General features: G+C 44.9%; 2 protein-coding genes across 11 annotated transcripts in view; one reads left to right on the top strand and one right to left on the bottom strand.

Moving 5' to 3' along the window:
* The window catches only part of TUBGCP4 (tubulin gamma complex associated protein 4), a 38,227-nt gene extending 26,484 nt beyond the window's left edge, over positions 1–11,743 (top strand). The window contains exons 10-18 of one of the 2 annotated variants that reach the window (XM_006072760.4): positions 1,629–1,679; positions 2,094–2,199; positions 4,303–4,410; positions 4,817–4,955; positions 7,072–7,249; positions 7,668–7,802; positions 9,264–9,380; positions 10,003–10,142; positions 10,755–11,743. In XM_006072760.4, the coding sequence (XP_006072822.1) occupies positions 1,629–1,679; positions 2,094–2,199; positions 4,303–4,410; positions 4,817–4,955; positions 7,072–7,249; positions 7,668–7,802; positions 9,264–9,380; positions 10,003–10,142; positions 10,755–10,767 (987 nt within the window). In that variant the 3' untranslated portion in view covers positions 10,768–11,743. Of the gene's footprint in view, positions 1–1,628; positions 1,680–2,093; positions 2,200–4,302; positions 4,411–4,816; positions 4,956–7,071; positions 7,250–7,667; positions 7,803–9,263; positions 9,381–10,002; positions 10,143–10,754 lie in introns of those variants that run through there. The other variant, XM_025271326.3, reaches the window with a different exon arrangement.
* Positions 11,744–12,439: 696 nt separating this feature from the next.
* TP53BP1 (tumor protein p53 binding protein 1) overlaps positions 12,440–14,443 on the bottom strand; it is a 91,472-nt gene continuing 89,468 nt past the window's right edge. For all 9 annotated transcript variants that reach the window (XM_044933102.2, XM_044933107.1, XM_044933105.1 and 6 more), the window contains 3 exons: positions 13,810–14,009; positions 13,172–13,317; positions 12,440–12,796 (listed from right to left, as the gene is read on the bottom strand). In XM_044933102.2, coding sequence (XP_044789037.1) covers positions 12,609–12,796; positions 13,172–13,317; positions 13,810–14,009 — 534 coding nt within the window. In that variant the 3' untranslated portion in view covers positions 12,440–12,608. The remainder of the gene's footprint in view (positions 12,797–13,171; positions 13,318–13,809; positions 14,010–14,443) is intronic.

Below are 14,443 nucleotides of genomic sequence, written 5' to 3'. Positions count from 1 at the left end.
TTTTGTATATGGATATTCAGTTGATCCAACATCTTGGTTCTTTTTATGATTTATTTTTGTTTATATTCCTGTTATCCTTGCCTCTTAAACATATTTATAAAGAGTAGTTTAAATTTGGGGGAAAAGCAAGAGGAGGGTTCCTAGTGACCTCCAGAGCAAATAAACTGTGACGCAGTTGCAACAGAAGCCTTGGCCAATCTTTTGGAGAGTTCTGAAGCTAGAATGGCCCTTCCAGGATGTCCCAAATTGAGGTTAGAGGGCTAGGCTATTGTACCTCTGCATCTATCAGAAATTGGTTCCTCAGGAGGGAACCATGGGCATGGTAGCTCCCTTTAGCCAAAAGCGCCAGTAACAGTACTCTGAACAGCTGGCGTATGGAATGTCTCAGTCTTACTGGGGAGATCTGGGTGGCTAACTATACTATCCCCTCAGGCAGTTCTAAAACTTCTCCAGTGTTATCTGCTGTTGCTGTTTGGTCGCTCAGTCTTGTCCAACTCTTTGTAACCCTCTGAACTGTAGCCCACCAGTCTCCTCTGTCCATGGGATTCTCCAGGCAAGAATATTGGAGTGGGTTGCCATTTCTTTGTTCAGGGGATCTCCTGACCCAGGGATTGAACCCACATCTTCTGCATTAGCAGGCAAATTCTACAGCTGAGCCACCTGGCAAGCCCATGTATATCTAGTCTGTTATACCTCTTTTACACCTCCCATGTCTAATTATTTTGACCTGTGTGCATACATTCTCCTGGGCAGGTCAGCTGTTTTGTCTAGCATTGTGTATTGGAGAAGGGCCTAGTCTGTGTCAGTTCCAATGAGAGAGGGCAGAGAGTAGGAACACCCAGGTAGGGATTCCAGGCACACTGAATCAACACCGATCACTTCACTGGGCAAATCCTAGTCAGGATCCTTTGATGCGGTAATGGCTATGTAGTGGATTTTTTATATTCATCATCAAGCTTGCCAAATTCTCTTACTAGTTCTAATAGTTTATGTCAGTTCTCTTGGAACTTTCTGTGCAGGTAGTGATATTATCTGACAATAGTAAGTTTTGTTTCTTCCTTTTCAATTTTTTTTTTTCTCCATATTGGCAAATCTTTAGTACAATGTTGAATGACTTTAAAAGGAATTTCTTCTAATGTTTTGCTGTGAAATAGGTTGTTTGCTGTGGGATTTTGGTATATACCCTTTATCAGAATAAAAAGATTTCCAACCATCAACAGATGTTTTATCAAATGCTTTTTCTGCATCTATTGAGGCAATCATGGTTTTTCTTTTTTAATCTTTAATATAGTTATTAAAGTTATTAACTTTAATAAGTTATATTCATATTAAATTTTTTTTTGAGATTGAAAAACACCAAAGTTAAACATTTGAGCCATTTAAAAATAGGCAGGTTCACTTTTTTTTTTAATGTTCACAATGTTGTACAACCATCACCACTGTCTAATTCCAGAGTATTTCCATCTCATATTTTCTTACCTTTTAAACTTTTATTTCTGGGATTAACCCAGTGTGGTCATGGTATGTATACTTTTTTCAATACATTGCTGGATTTTCACAAAACCGTTCTTTGTAGGAGTTTTCATCGTAATGAAACTTTGACCCTGTATTGTTGGTTCTTCTCACAGCATCTCTGGAAGCTGATGGTGGAAGAGTCAGATTTACTGGGTCAGCTGAAGGTAATAGCTTAGCTCTTCTTTTAACTCTTAAAATGATGCTGGTGGTCAATGCCTTTATTCTCCAGCCTCTTCTGAGGGCACTGGTTGCCTATCCCGACTTCTAGAGTGGCTTTTTATGTCCTCATCCAGATGGGTGGGCAAACTCCATCTAACACTACAGATTTACTCTAGCACAAAGCTTCGGCTGTTTACTTTCTTCTGGCATAATTGTGTTTTTGTTGAATAAATAAGATCAAAGACACGCCAGTCACCCATTACCAAGTGTGCTCCTTTAAAATGCCAAAACCCTATGTCTTTTTGTAAGCTGGAGTGAAACAGATGAAACTTGAAACTATATGCATAAATCTCTTAGGATAGTGAAGAGCTCCTGGCCTTGCTGGTTTACTGAATTAAAAATTGAAATTCTTTCTGCAGATCATTAAAGACTTTTACCTTCTGGGACGTGGAGAACTGTTTCAGGCCTTCATTGATACAGCTCAACACATGTTGAAAACACCACCCACTGCAGTAACTGAACATGGTAATCACCCTGGGGCCTGAGAATTACCAGCTTACTGAAGTCCCAGGGCTGTAGGGGATGGCTTAGCTTGCTGCTGAACCATTTAGACCTGGTCCACATTTAAAGTAGCCTGTTGAGTTAAGAGTGTTTCCAAAGATAGAAGGCTGCTCAGGTATGCTCACACTGTTGTCACTGGGAACAGCCTCAGCTCGTGACCCTTCCTGGAAGAGGCGGTACAAGCCTTCAAACGAGTTGTTCAGTTCATCTCATCAGATTATAGCCATATATTTCTTTAAGTCTGTATTGAATTTGTGACAATATTGCTTCTGTTTTGGTTTTTTAGCCTGGAGGCATGTGGGATCTGAGCTCCCTTACTGGGGATCAAACCTGCATCCCCTGCATTGGAAGATAAAGTCTTAACCACTGGGCCACTGGGGAAGTCCCTGTAGCCATTTATCTCTTAAGGGACATATTAGGACGTTTTGTTTTGGCTGAGCCATGCAGCATGCTGAAACTTAGTTCCTTGACCAAGGATTGATTGAACCCCTTGGTCCCTTCATTGGGAATGCATTCTTAACCACTGAACCACCCAGGAAGTCCCCATATTGGGACTTATTGCCCCTTGTTGTATTAGAACTGTTTAGGTTGTCAGTGATGGAAAACCACCTCAGTAGAAGGGGGGAATTTATTTGCTATTGTATCTGTAACTCCAGTGGGATAGGGTATTTGTTGTTGTTTTAATCACTAAGTCATGTCTCTTTTGTGACCCCATGGACTGTAGCCCACCAGGTTCCTCTGTCCAAGGGATTTTTCCAGGCAGGAATACTGGAGTGGGTTGCCATTTCCTTTTCTAGGGGATCTTCCTGACCCAGGGCTCAAACCAGTGTCTCCTGCATTGAAAGGCAGATTCTTTACCACCGGGCCAACGAGGAAGCCCATGGGGATGTAGCTGGGCCTAAGAACCAGGGACTGCCAGGATTCTCTCACTGCTAGGATTGTCTGCGCCTCTTGTGTTCTTTGATTGCCTTCCAGTCCCTTGTGGCCACATGGCCACCAGCAGCTCCCAGGAACATAGCTCACAGCGTCTGCTGGGGGAGTCAAACCTGGTCTCTCTGGTAGCAGGTTAAAGGATTCCAGGGAAGGGGTTTTGATTAGTCCAACTAGATTGTACACTTGTCCCTGTATCAAAGAGGTCAGCCATGAAGATCTGTTTATTTGGGGACTTCCCTGCGGTCCAGTGGTTAAGATTCCACGCTTCCACTGCAGGGCTTACTGGTTTGATCCCCGGGGAACTAAAATCCCACATGGGTCACAGTGCAGCCAAAGAAAACGTCTACTTCAATTAAGTGTTCACCCTTGACTAACAGGAAGGATAACCATTCCCATTCGAACTACATGAGAGTTGGGTAAGGCTGAGTGTCAAAAAAGGTGTGGGAGAGGTAGGAGAGAAAACAGGGTTACCATTTTTCTAGCTCTATAAAACCACAGATGTCCACTGTACTTACATAGGACTTTCTAGGTTGCAGGTGTCAGAAAACTCAATTCAAATCCCATCCACTTCCAATTCAAATTCACTTAAGCAAAGGAAAAAAGAATTTATTGATTCTCATAACTGAAAAAGCCACAGGTATGATGGCTCTAGGCAGTTTGCTCCAAGGCTCACCTGGCGCCTTCAGGGCTTGGTATCATTCCGTCTTTCGCCTCTGCCTTTTCTTCTGAAACAGGCCTCCTCCGTATGGTAGCAAGATGGCCTGTAACCAAGTTCACATCTTACTGACTCCGTTTATCTCAAAAAAAAAAGAGCTGCCCTCTTTCAGAATCTGAAGAGAACCTCTGGATTGGCCTGGCTTGGGTCATATTCCTATCCCTGAACAGCATAATGTAACAAGACAGCTCACCCCTGGGTCACCGGCCCCCGCTGGAACTACATGGATTGTTCTGGGCCGGGGTGATTCCTCAGGGAAAACCAGGATGCTCTTATTAGCAAGAGAAGAAGGAACGCTTGCTAGTCAGCAAAAGCAACTGCTATTAGAGCTGGGCAGGCTGGGGGAGAGGTGGAAAGCCAGAGGAGCTGGGACGTGTGGCAGAGCCAGGCCTCCACTCGGCCCGTGTCCTCCTTCGCAGACGTGAACGTGGCCTTCCAGCAGTCGGCGCACAAGGTGCTCCTGGACGACGACAACCTGCTCCCTCTGCTGCACCTGACGATCGAGTATCACGGCAAGGAGCACAAAGGTCTGCCTTGCTTTCACGCGCCTTCTCTGCTCCTACTGGTCATTGTCTTTTCTGCTTCCATCCACTTCTGCAGAAACCATATAATTTTGTACCTCAGAAATCACCTAATCCAGCGCCCTAATTTTACACAAAAGGGAAGTCAAGAGATGCTAAGAGACAGCCAGGCCATGGTTTTGTTTTCATCATGCTGCTGGAATGGTCTGTCTATAGCCGCCATTCTTTACGGCTGAAAAAAGAACCCCTGAAAGATCTCCTTCGAGAACCCCGCCCGGGCGTCTCCTTGCCCCCTACAAGCCCTTTTGTGTCCCCTCTCTGCTTCTCACACTGCCGGCTCAAGCGAGCGCTCATCTCTCACCTTGTTGAAACTCTGGTTCTAGATGAGCAAAGTCATCTTTGTTCTTAACAGATGCTGCTCAGGCAAGAGAAGGGCCTTCTCGGGAAACTTCTCCGCGGGAAGCCCCGGCATCCGGCTGGGCGGCCCTGGGTCTTTCCTACAAAGTGCAGTGGCCACTACACATTCTCTTCACCCCTGCTGTCCTGGAAAAGTGAGTATTTCTGAGTTTCTCACAGGTAATGATTATCCAACTTACTTCCACGGAAGAAAGTATCAGGAGTAGAACTGGTGGGAGCGAGAGCGCCAGCTGACAATTTAACAGTCTGTAAATCAGGGGCTGTGAACTCAGATGCCTTCAGGGGCCAGAGACAACACTAGTAAGTGAGGCTGTACCTGTGAGACGGCAGTGAATGCTGCAATGACTGGGAGGGTCAAACCCTTAAAATAAAACTTTTTTTTTACATTGCAAAGTAAGGAGCAATTTGGGTTTCCCAGGTGGTGCAGTGATAAAAGAATCCATCTGCCAAAGCAGGAGACATGGGTTCAATCCTGGGTCGGGAAGATCCCCTGGATGAGGAAATGGCAACCCACTCCGGTATTCCTGCCAGGGAAATCCCATAAATGGAGGAGCCTGGCAGGCAACAGCCCACAGGGTCGCAAAGAGCACGCACACAAGGGGCAATTTACAGGCTGCCAGTGTGTGGCCTCTCCTCCTCCTCCCCATCCCTGTACACAAGCCTCAACTTTTGGGGGCAGAGCAGCTTAGGGTACGAGACAGTATAGACATACACTGCAAAGACAGAGCTGGTTCAGGGAGAAGACACAGAGCCACAGCCCACCCAAGTGAGCTGCCCGGACTCTCTCCTGAGAGCATCTGTAGGTCCCAGTCCACTTTTCTCCTCACTTCATAGGCTCCTAACACCCTTGAAGAAATCAAGCTCAGAAGTATTTTCTTAAACATTTTATTATGAAAATTCCCGAATGTAAACAAAAGTATGGACTGTAACAAACTCTCATGGACACAGCATCTATCTCCAGTAACCAGCCATGTCATGCTGTTTGGTTCATCTCCTCTTTTTGGCCAGAGCCTTCTAAAGCAAATCCCAGTCATCATTTCACTCCACCACTATGCAATTCAAAAAAGGAACATTTTTTAACTACAATGCCATTATCACACCCAGTAAAAGTAACAATAGTTCCATATTGAAGTTTCCCTTCTTACCTAAAACTTGTCTTTCTATGGTTGGGTTTGTTCAAATCAGAATCCAAACAAGGTGTAGGTACTATTTTCAGTACATTGTTCCATTAGAAAGAAGAATGTTTTAAAGCCAGATGGAATCAGGTTCTTACGCAAGCCTCCCTAAGAATTGGTAAGAATAGGTCAATAAGCCTATTTCCACCAGGAACTGGCTGCTCTTCCCATGCATCTTCTCAACACAGGACTCAACGTCAGGCAGCTGCTTTGAGCTCAGTGAGGGGAGCCTTGACTTTTTTAACTGAAGTGTAGTTGGCCTAGTGTTGTGTTAGTGCCAGGTGTACAGCAGTGATTCGTATTTTTCCTATTCTTGTCCAGTACAGGCTTTTAAGATACTGAATAGTTCCCTGTACTATACAGCAGGACCTTTGTTGTCTGTTTTGTATACAGTAGTGAGCATCTGTTAATCCTACCCTCCTCATTTATTCCCCCCTCCCCAGGGAGCCCTTAATTTTCTTTCTCTCCTGGTCTTCAGGGAGAGAGAATCACAGTAACCAAAATCCTTGGTTCCCAACACGTTCTTATTGGTCCATGCACGGCCCTCCTCCCCTCCTTCTTACACACAACATAAAACCACTTCTGGAAGGAAATCTACTACACCGACCCTGATGTCTGTCTACCTGTGTGGACCGTCTCAGCCCTGCTCCCTTGCCTCCCTCAGCCCTAAGTGACCACTATCCTGAACGCCATGTTTTCTATCGTGTTTATAGTTTTATAACATCTAAATATGTTCCCCCAAAGTACACTTTTTTCCTACTTAGTTGTTTTAAGCATTACCAAAAAGATATCAGGCTATATGTAGTCTTTTCAGTTTCCCTTTTTTATTCACAATCATATCACTTGGAGTCATTTTCTAATGTACTGCTAAAGTTTTTTTCATTTTGATAGCTGTGCAATTTTCCATCATAGAAATAAACCAGTTTCCCTGATCACATTTCTAGCCATTCTGATGTCCTTCTTGCCTTTTGGGGACAGGTGGGCGGCACAGAGTCCTAGGGTCTGTAACGTGGGCGGAGGTGCGGGGTGCGGGGTGGTGACGTTTTCTCTTGAATGGTCTGGTGTTCCTGTCCAGGTACAACGTCGTTTTCAAGTACTTGCTGAGTGTGCGCCGGGTGCAAGCCGAGCTGCAGCACTGCTGGGCCCTACAGATGCAGCGCAAGCACCTCAGGTCCAACCAGAGCGACGCGGTCAAGTGGCGCCTCAGGAACCGCATGGCATTCTTGGTGGATAACCTGCAGTACTACCTCCAGGTCTGCGTTGTGGGATAACGAAGGGGTAGGGAAAAAACCCAGGTTGGCAGGAGTCACTGAAGAAGAATCCTGCACTTGGTGAAAAACTGGGGTCTGAAAATCCATGGATTATATCACTAGGGCTGTTTCTTGGGGAGCATTTTAGAGGAAAGTAGAAATAAGGACCTTGACTCCTCATTCTTCATCCACTCAACAGTCATGCTGTACATGCCTGTTGAACCTAGTTTGCTGTAACTTTTGGGATCCCACAGGACTTAACCAAGTCAATCAGTGGAGGGAATGAGGGATAGGAGGGATCTGCCAAGACACTGGAGGTTGGTAGGGACAAAGAATTTCTATTTCATCGCTCAGGCACCTTAATGTCCTTGAGTCCTTAGACTGAGCAGGGTACTAAAATGATTTGTGTAACTGTCTCAAGGTAGATGTGCTGGAGTCTCAGTTCTCACAGCTGCTTCATCAAATCAATTCGACCCGAGACTTTGAAAGCATCCGACTGGCTCACGACCACTTCCTGAGCAATCTGCTGGCCCAATCCTTTATCTTGTTGAAACCTGTAAGTAGAGCTGGCTGCTTCTAGCCTGATCACTTAGACACTTTGACTTGCCAGGATAGGGGGAACTATCATTCAGCAGCTTTTTGGTCTCTGTCTAAACATTTTTAACAGTTTACAATGGACAAAAACTAAGAGGGAATACTAAAAAGGAACTTAAAATGTCTTTGAATTTCTGAAATATTATACCATAGGACCTGGTGAGCAGCTATAGATAATATATGCTTACCCCTCAGAAGGAAAGATTTTTGTTTCTTGTGGCATGTAGGCTCTTAGTTCCCCAACCAGAGATCAAACCTGTGCACCCGCTGTGGTGGAAGTGCAAAGTCCTAACCACTGGCCTGCCAGGGAAGTCCCAAGACCAAGAAGAATTTAAAGAAATTTTTAAAAAGCTTTTATGACACCATAGAAAGACTAATGAAAAGCACATCGAGTTTACTTTCTTAGCAATCTTTTGGATCAGGATGGACCAGTTTGGAACTTGTTTTCAGACCGCTAGAGTAGTGTTGTCTCTTATGTATGTGTGTGTGTGCCTATGTACATACATATATCATGTATCTCCTTTAGGGAGGTTATTCTCAACCTTGGCTCCACATGAGAATCTGGGCGCTTTTTTAAAAAAAAATCTAGGCCCCAGAGCACTTACATTAGTAGAACCCAGGTTCCAGTTGGCACCAGTCTTAGAAAGCGCACAAGCTGATTCCAGTTCAAGTATAAAAAAGGCAAAATGATTAAAAGGACCCCTAGTAGGGTTTTGTTTTCCTAGTACTTTCTGATAGAATAGTTATGCCTTATCTCTGACGGGAGCTAATCGGTCTTCCTCAGTCACACTCTTTTGTTCTGGTATTTGGGGCCATTTTTAAAGGAGAGTGAGCTCTATAGATGCCACTCTAGCGGGTTCTGTGAACTGGAAACCACCGAGAACCACTGTGACAGGGAGACTGTCCTTAGGTGGTATGAGCGTCCTTGGGGAAAAGCAGAGTATCAGAGCAGGTGATCATCAGCAAATATTTATTGAGTGCTTACTGTATGCAAGGCACTGGGGATACAAAGAGGTATACGTCATGGCTGTGCCCTTAAGGAGCTCACAATCTAGTTGGAGAAACAGGACTTACATACATCACAGATCAGTAACAACACGGGGGGCCTGAACAAACGCCAAGTGAACAGTACACATAATACAGAGAGGGAGGCAAGGGGTTGCTAAGGGCTGCAGTGGGGAAGGGGGCGCCACAGGGACGGGTACAAGCAGAGGGCCCCAGGCACGGGGAGCAGCACTCAAAGCGAAGCTCAGCCTGACGCACACCTGTGGGTCCGAGAGACGACGACGGATTTATTGTGGCGCAGGTGAGGTTTCGTGCAGGGTCTTTGCCCACAAGGTGGGAACAGGTTAGCTCTTACTGTCCCGAATCTTTCACAGATGTGTCTCTCTTTTTCTCCTAATGCCAACTGTTTCCTGGGTAGGTGTTTCACTGCCTGAATGAAATCTTAGATCTCTGCCACAGCTTCTGCTCACTGGTCAGTCAGAACCTGGGCCCACTGGATGAGCGTGGGGCTGCCCAGCTCAGCATCCTGGTAAAGGTGAGTCAGCCTGGCACTGGCCGGGTGCAGCCCTGTCCAAGGGACACAGGTGGTTCTGCACGTGGGGGATCACGGTCTTTTCCCCAGTATACACACACACAAGTAACAAGATACAAAGGTAAAAAATGTTCTATCAGTTTTTGAAGCAGGTATGTATGTGCTGCTTTGGTGTTCAAATGCAGTTAAGCCCCAAATGGTTTATGAAGCCACCAGATACACACTGGCTTTGTTCCTGCTTTCTAACATTCAACCTCCTTATTTCCTTGAACTAAACCCCCTATTTCAGCGAGATTATAATTATCTGCCTGTAGCACAGGCAGGTCTATGTTATCTGAAAACACAGGTTCTTGCCAGCCCAGTACACAGCAGAATATACTCATTTAAAGCTAGCTGCTAAATTCCTACTGAGAATGAGAGTACTTTCATAGGAAATTCTGTGTTCTGTGGACTCAGTACAAAGAAGTCATTTTTGGAGTCAAGAAATGGGACTGTCGGCAGGCCAGTTAGTGCTGTAGGATTTTCAGGAAGACTTTTCCTACGAATCCCCTTTGCCCCCTTCACTCCACATGGGTAGCTGGTAGATCTAAGAGGAGTGACACAGCTTGAGCCCTTCTCTCTGCAGGGTTTTAGCCGTCAGTCTTCACTCCTGTTCAAGATTCTCTCCAGTGTTCGCAATCATCAGATCAATTCGGATTTGGCTCAGCTACTCTTACGACTAGATTATAACAAATATTACACCCAGGCTGGTGGCACTCTGGGCAGGTAAGAGCAACCGCCTCTGGGGTGCTCAGTGGATTGTGTGTGGCTTTTTAACAAATTGTAGAATTCCAAAGTTGGAAGGAGACTTGAGCCATTATCTAGTCCAAAGAAAGAAAGCAAGGCTTGGAGAAGAAAAAGGCTGTGTCTGATCGTCAGCAAAGATTATTTTCCAGTAGAAGTTTAAGTAAATACTTAAATTCCTGACACTGAGATGGACTTTAAATTCTTGGCTAAGTTGCACACTGCTGTGCTGGGAGGCAGCATGGCTTCAGTTCCCAGTTCTGACGTGAGCCAGCTGCTCAGCCTTAATGCCCCATACCCCCAGCCTCCTCGACCCTCAGAGCTTTTGCTTCTGAAAGGAGGGAACCACTGCTTCACACTCTAAACTTTTAAAAAATCATAGTGATAAAAAAAATCTAATAGATTCAGTGGTAGGTGGCTTCTCCAATGTCTGTCTCATTCAAAAAAGCACTTGCAGATTCCTAAGTGATTTTAGCAAAAAGAGAGTTTTAAGATGAGATTGTCTAGATCACAGGTTGCCCCAATTCGTACTTTTTTGAAGAAAATTTCAGGAATGCATGATATTTTGATGCAGCTCTTTTTTTCTTTCTGTAGTTTCGGGATGTGAGAATTTCTGGTCCACAACCTGAAGTAATCCCACTGCATTGTGACAGAAGATTCAAAACAAACATCCCCTTTCTCTCGCCGGCCTCCATACATCTGCAGCTACTGGAAAAGCTCGGACTTCTCTCCTAGAAGCCATTACTGAACATCCACGGGTGCAGGTCATTCCCCTGGTTCCGGTGTGGGAGGGGCCTCTGCCCCACCCCCGCGGAGTTCTCAACTCGCCACGGAGGACTTGTAGCTTCGGCCCACCGCTGACCAGGCAAGGTCTGTTACGTTGGGAACGTCTGTTGGAGGTTACCTACTACATGCCTGGGCACTGTTCAAGCTTCGAGAGACAGCAGTAAGTTACACAGCTCAGAACATTGTATGGCTCATGTGAAAAAGGAATTATAAATAGGTCAAATGCTGGCTGTTACCACTGAGCAAGAAAACACGAGCTGAGCTAGGTTCCCCCACAGACCTCCTTTCCTCTTTCAGAAATTGAAATGGAGTCTCCCATCCTTAAGGGTCTTCAACTGTGACCCTGAAGAATTCCACCAGTAACTTCCAGTTATTTCAGACTGTTAAGAAGGTAATTCTGCTGCTGACAATGTATTTTTTTTAACAAAGAAAAAAGGGTCCTTAAGGAAAAAAAATGTTAAGATTTCAAATACTGAAAGATGCAGGTCTGATTATCCCTTATTAGAAGAACCACAGGAGTAATAAGCCCAGCCATCACCAATAACCATCAATCTTCATATCAGTATCAGCCAAAATAAATAGGCATTGGACAACTGCCTCCAAACTGAAAGATAATTCTGGCTTCAGTGTGTAGCCACTCAATCTGGCCCTTGTCCATCCCTACATCTTCTACCACATATAGACGTTTATTCCCTGTAACTGTCAGCTAAAGATGACCCTTCCACTGCTGCCTCTGGAGCACAGGTTAGCATACTATGGCCAGCCTGTTTTTGTAAATAAAGTTTTATCGGCACACAGCCACGTTCATTTGCTTACCTATTGTCTACGGTTGCTCTCACGCCATCATAGCAAAGGTGAGTAGTAGTGACACGCCAAATGGCCCACAAAGCCTAAAATATTTACTGTTTGGCAGGGGGGAAAAAGGTATTAGAGATTTAAGCCTTGATTTAGAGAATGAGAAGACATTTAACAGGGATGATGCTAGAAGTAGAAAAGGAACAGCTTCCGACTGTGACAGTAATAAAATTCTGACCTCTGACTAGAGCTGCTAACATTTTCAAGTGTTATCACTGTTTCTCATGTTTATCCTTGCAGCAAGTCATCAAGTTTACAGTCACCAGCCATTCACAACAACTGGTCCTTTTTAGCTTTGAGAGTATAGCACCCACAAGTCAGCTGTAAGTAAATTCAACTCTAAAGAGATTTCTTTTTCACTGCCAGAAAACTAAGATATGTGCCCAATTCAACTCAGCTTTTGGGACAACTATAATCTGCGCCTATTATAAAATCAGATTTTGGGAAGTACTGAATTTTAGACAACCCAGATTAATCTTCTGACAGTGATACCACAGAAAACTATAAAAAATTCACTGTCTTTTCTTGGCCCACTGTCCTACAGCAAACAAGTCCACTTGAAAACAGCAGAGAAGTTACTGTTTGTCTTGCTATTTGTTCTGAGATTAAGCTCAAAGAAATGGATGAAGAAATCCCAGTTACTACAACCAAAGAGATTCAACATTTATTTTATCATAAAAGTCCAGCAAATAAAACTATATACAAGATCCATGCAAGGAATCCAATTACACACAAGACACATTTAAAACCTGGTTAAAACACAATCGCCACAACAGCAGGGAATAAAACCGGTAAGACCAAGTATCCTTAGTGAGAAACATAATCGTGTTTATATTTTGGATGCTGCTTGAATCCAATCCTCTCCCCAACAATGAGGCACTGGATCACCCACTCTTGTGACACCACAGGGAGCTGCAACGCTTCAGCACACTTCAGCACCGAGGCTGGGCACGAGGGGTCCGTCACCACCACGTCAAACACCCCTAAAGCAATATCTGCAGGGGAAGGTGGACGAGGAAAGGAGACTCAATTTAGCCCTCCAGTAAAAAGACAGGTAAGCCTTCTCACCAGTATATCCCACTCTGCCCAAATTAAATCCCTTCAAGTCAAACACGGTGCCACTGCTCACAAGCACAATGGAAAGCTGTGCTCACTGTATGCTGGCCTTCTGTTCAGCAAGTACACAGTGGACACCAAGACGAACACCGACAGCCCAGTGCTTCACTCATGGTGGCTCACCTCGTGAAAGCACTATTTTTCTTCTCTTAGACTGACTTTATGTGTGTTTCTGTCAGGCCTGAGACTTAGAGCATCAGGCCTCAGAGCTACGGACATCCTTGGCTCAATAACAACACACACTTTCCAGGTACCTTTGTTATGGGCACTTGAATGGTGCTGCTTCACAGAGGCTGCCCCCCCAGTCATGAGGATCTCGGACCAGAGCTCCAGGAAATTCTGCTGTTGGTCTGATACCAAGAGTACCTTCAGATTCTGGAAAGGGTTTTCACGGGGTTGCCTATGGAGGAGTCGGAGAAACAGCACGATAAATAATATCCAACAGCCTTTCTGCAGAGAGACTCGGGTACATGTGAATGCTTTCAAAAGCCCTGCTGAGGGCATCACCCCCTTCCCTCTTTCTTTGAATGATGTGTCTTCTCCGGGATCCTGACCTTCTAATCTACCCCTTCTGATTTCCAGATTTATCCTGAGCCCCAAAAATCAGTCAAATCACATTCCTGGGTCTATATTTTTAAGCTTAAAACAGTCCCCTCACCTGACAAGTTGAGAATATTGAATCTACATGAAAATCTCACGTTTTTAAAAAGGTCCCTAGCCATATACTCTAGGAAAACAAACTAAATTACAAAAATAATCTCAAACCCAAATTCTGTCATGTATCCTATGATTGTTCCAGTTTCTAGAAATACTTACTCTCCCACAGATTCTCCCCCTCTGGAAGCTTGCTATCTTCCTGTCTGCTGTTCTAGACAGGCTCACAACTACTCACCAATCCAGAATCCTTTGCTCCTCAAGGCTGTACCCAGCTGGCAGCAGGTAATTGCGGTAATTCTGGAGCTGGTTGGCATGGCAGCTGTCATGGACCCAAACATGAGACACACAAGGAATCCCACTGGCAAGGCACAGGAAGTACTTCCGGGTTCGACAATGCTGATCCGCAATTAGGAGACACTGGTAGGCTGTGTTACACTGGAAGAAAAGGCACAACCAATGGGTCTGGTGATGACTATGGAAAGCCACTTAACAGCTTCCTTAATGAGTCACAGAATACAGAGTTGAACACCTCCCGATACTATCCAAAATGTGACTGAGTCTGTTGTCCTACCCAAGGCCTCTTCTCTCACCCAAGCAGCTTCCTGCCTCACCTGCAGCTTTCTGGGGGTCTAAGTCCTCAAGGGACAACCACACCCCATGTATTTAGCCAGTACCATGAAAAAGATTTCTGTTAAACACAAATTTTCATCTGCTTTTGTCCCAGCAACAGAACCAATGCTATTAAATGTAACCCAAGATTCTGACTTCTCTTCCTTGTACACAGTAAAAGTTCTATTTTATGCAACAACATTTTGGCAGTGTCTCAGTTCCCAAAATCTCTACCATCCAGCCGCTGCTCAGTCCAGCAA

This window comes from Bubalus bubalis, chromosome 20, assembly GCF_019923935.1.
Source record: "Bubalus bubalis isolate 160015118507 breed Murrah chromosome 20, NDDB_SH_1, whole genome shotgun sequence".
Classification (NCBI taxonomy): domain Eukaryota; kingdom Metazoa; phylum Chordata; class Mammalia; order Artiodactyla; family Bovidae; genus Bubalus; species Bubalus bubalis.
This window is presented reverse-complemented; position numbering and strand designations above follow the sequence as displayed.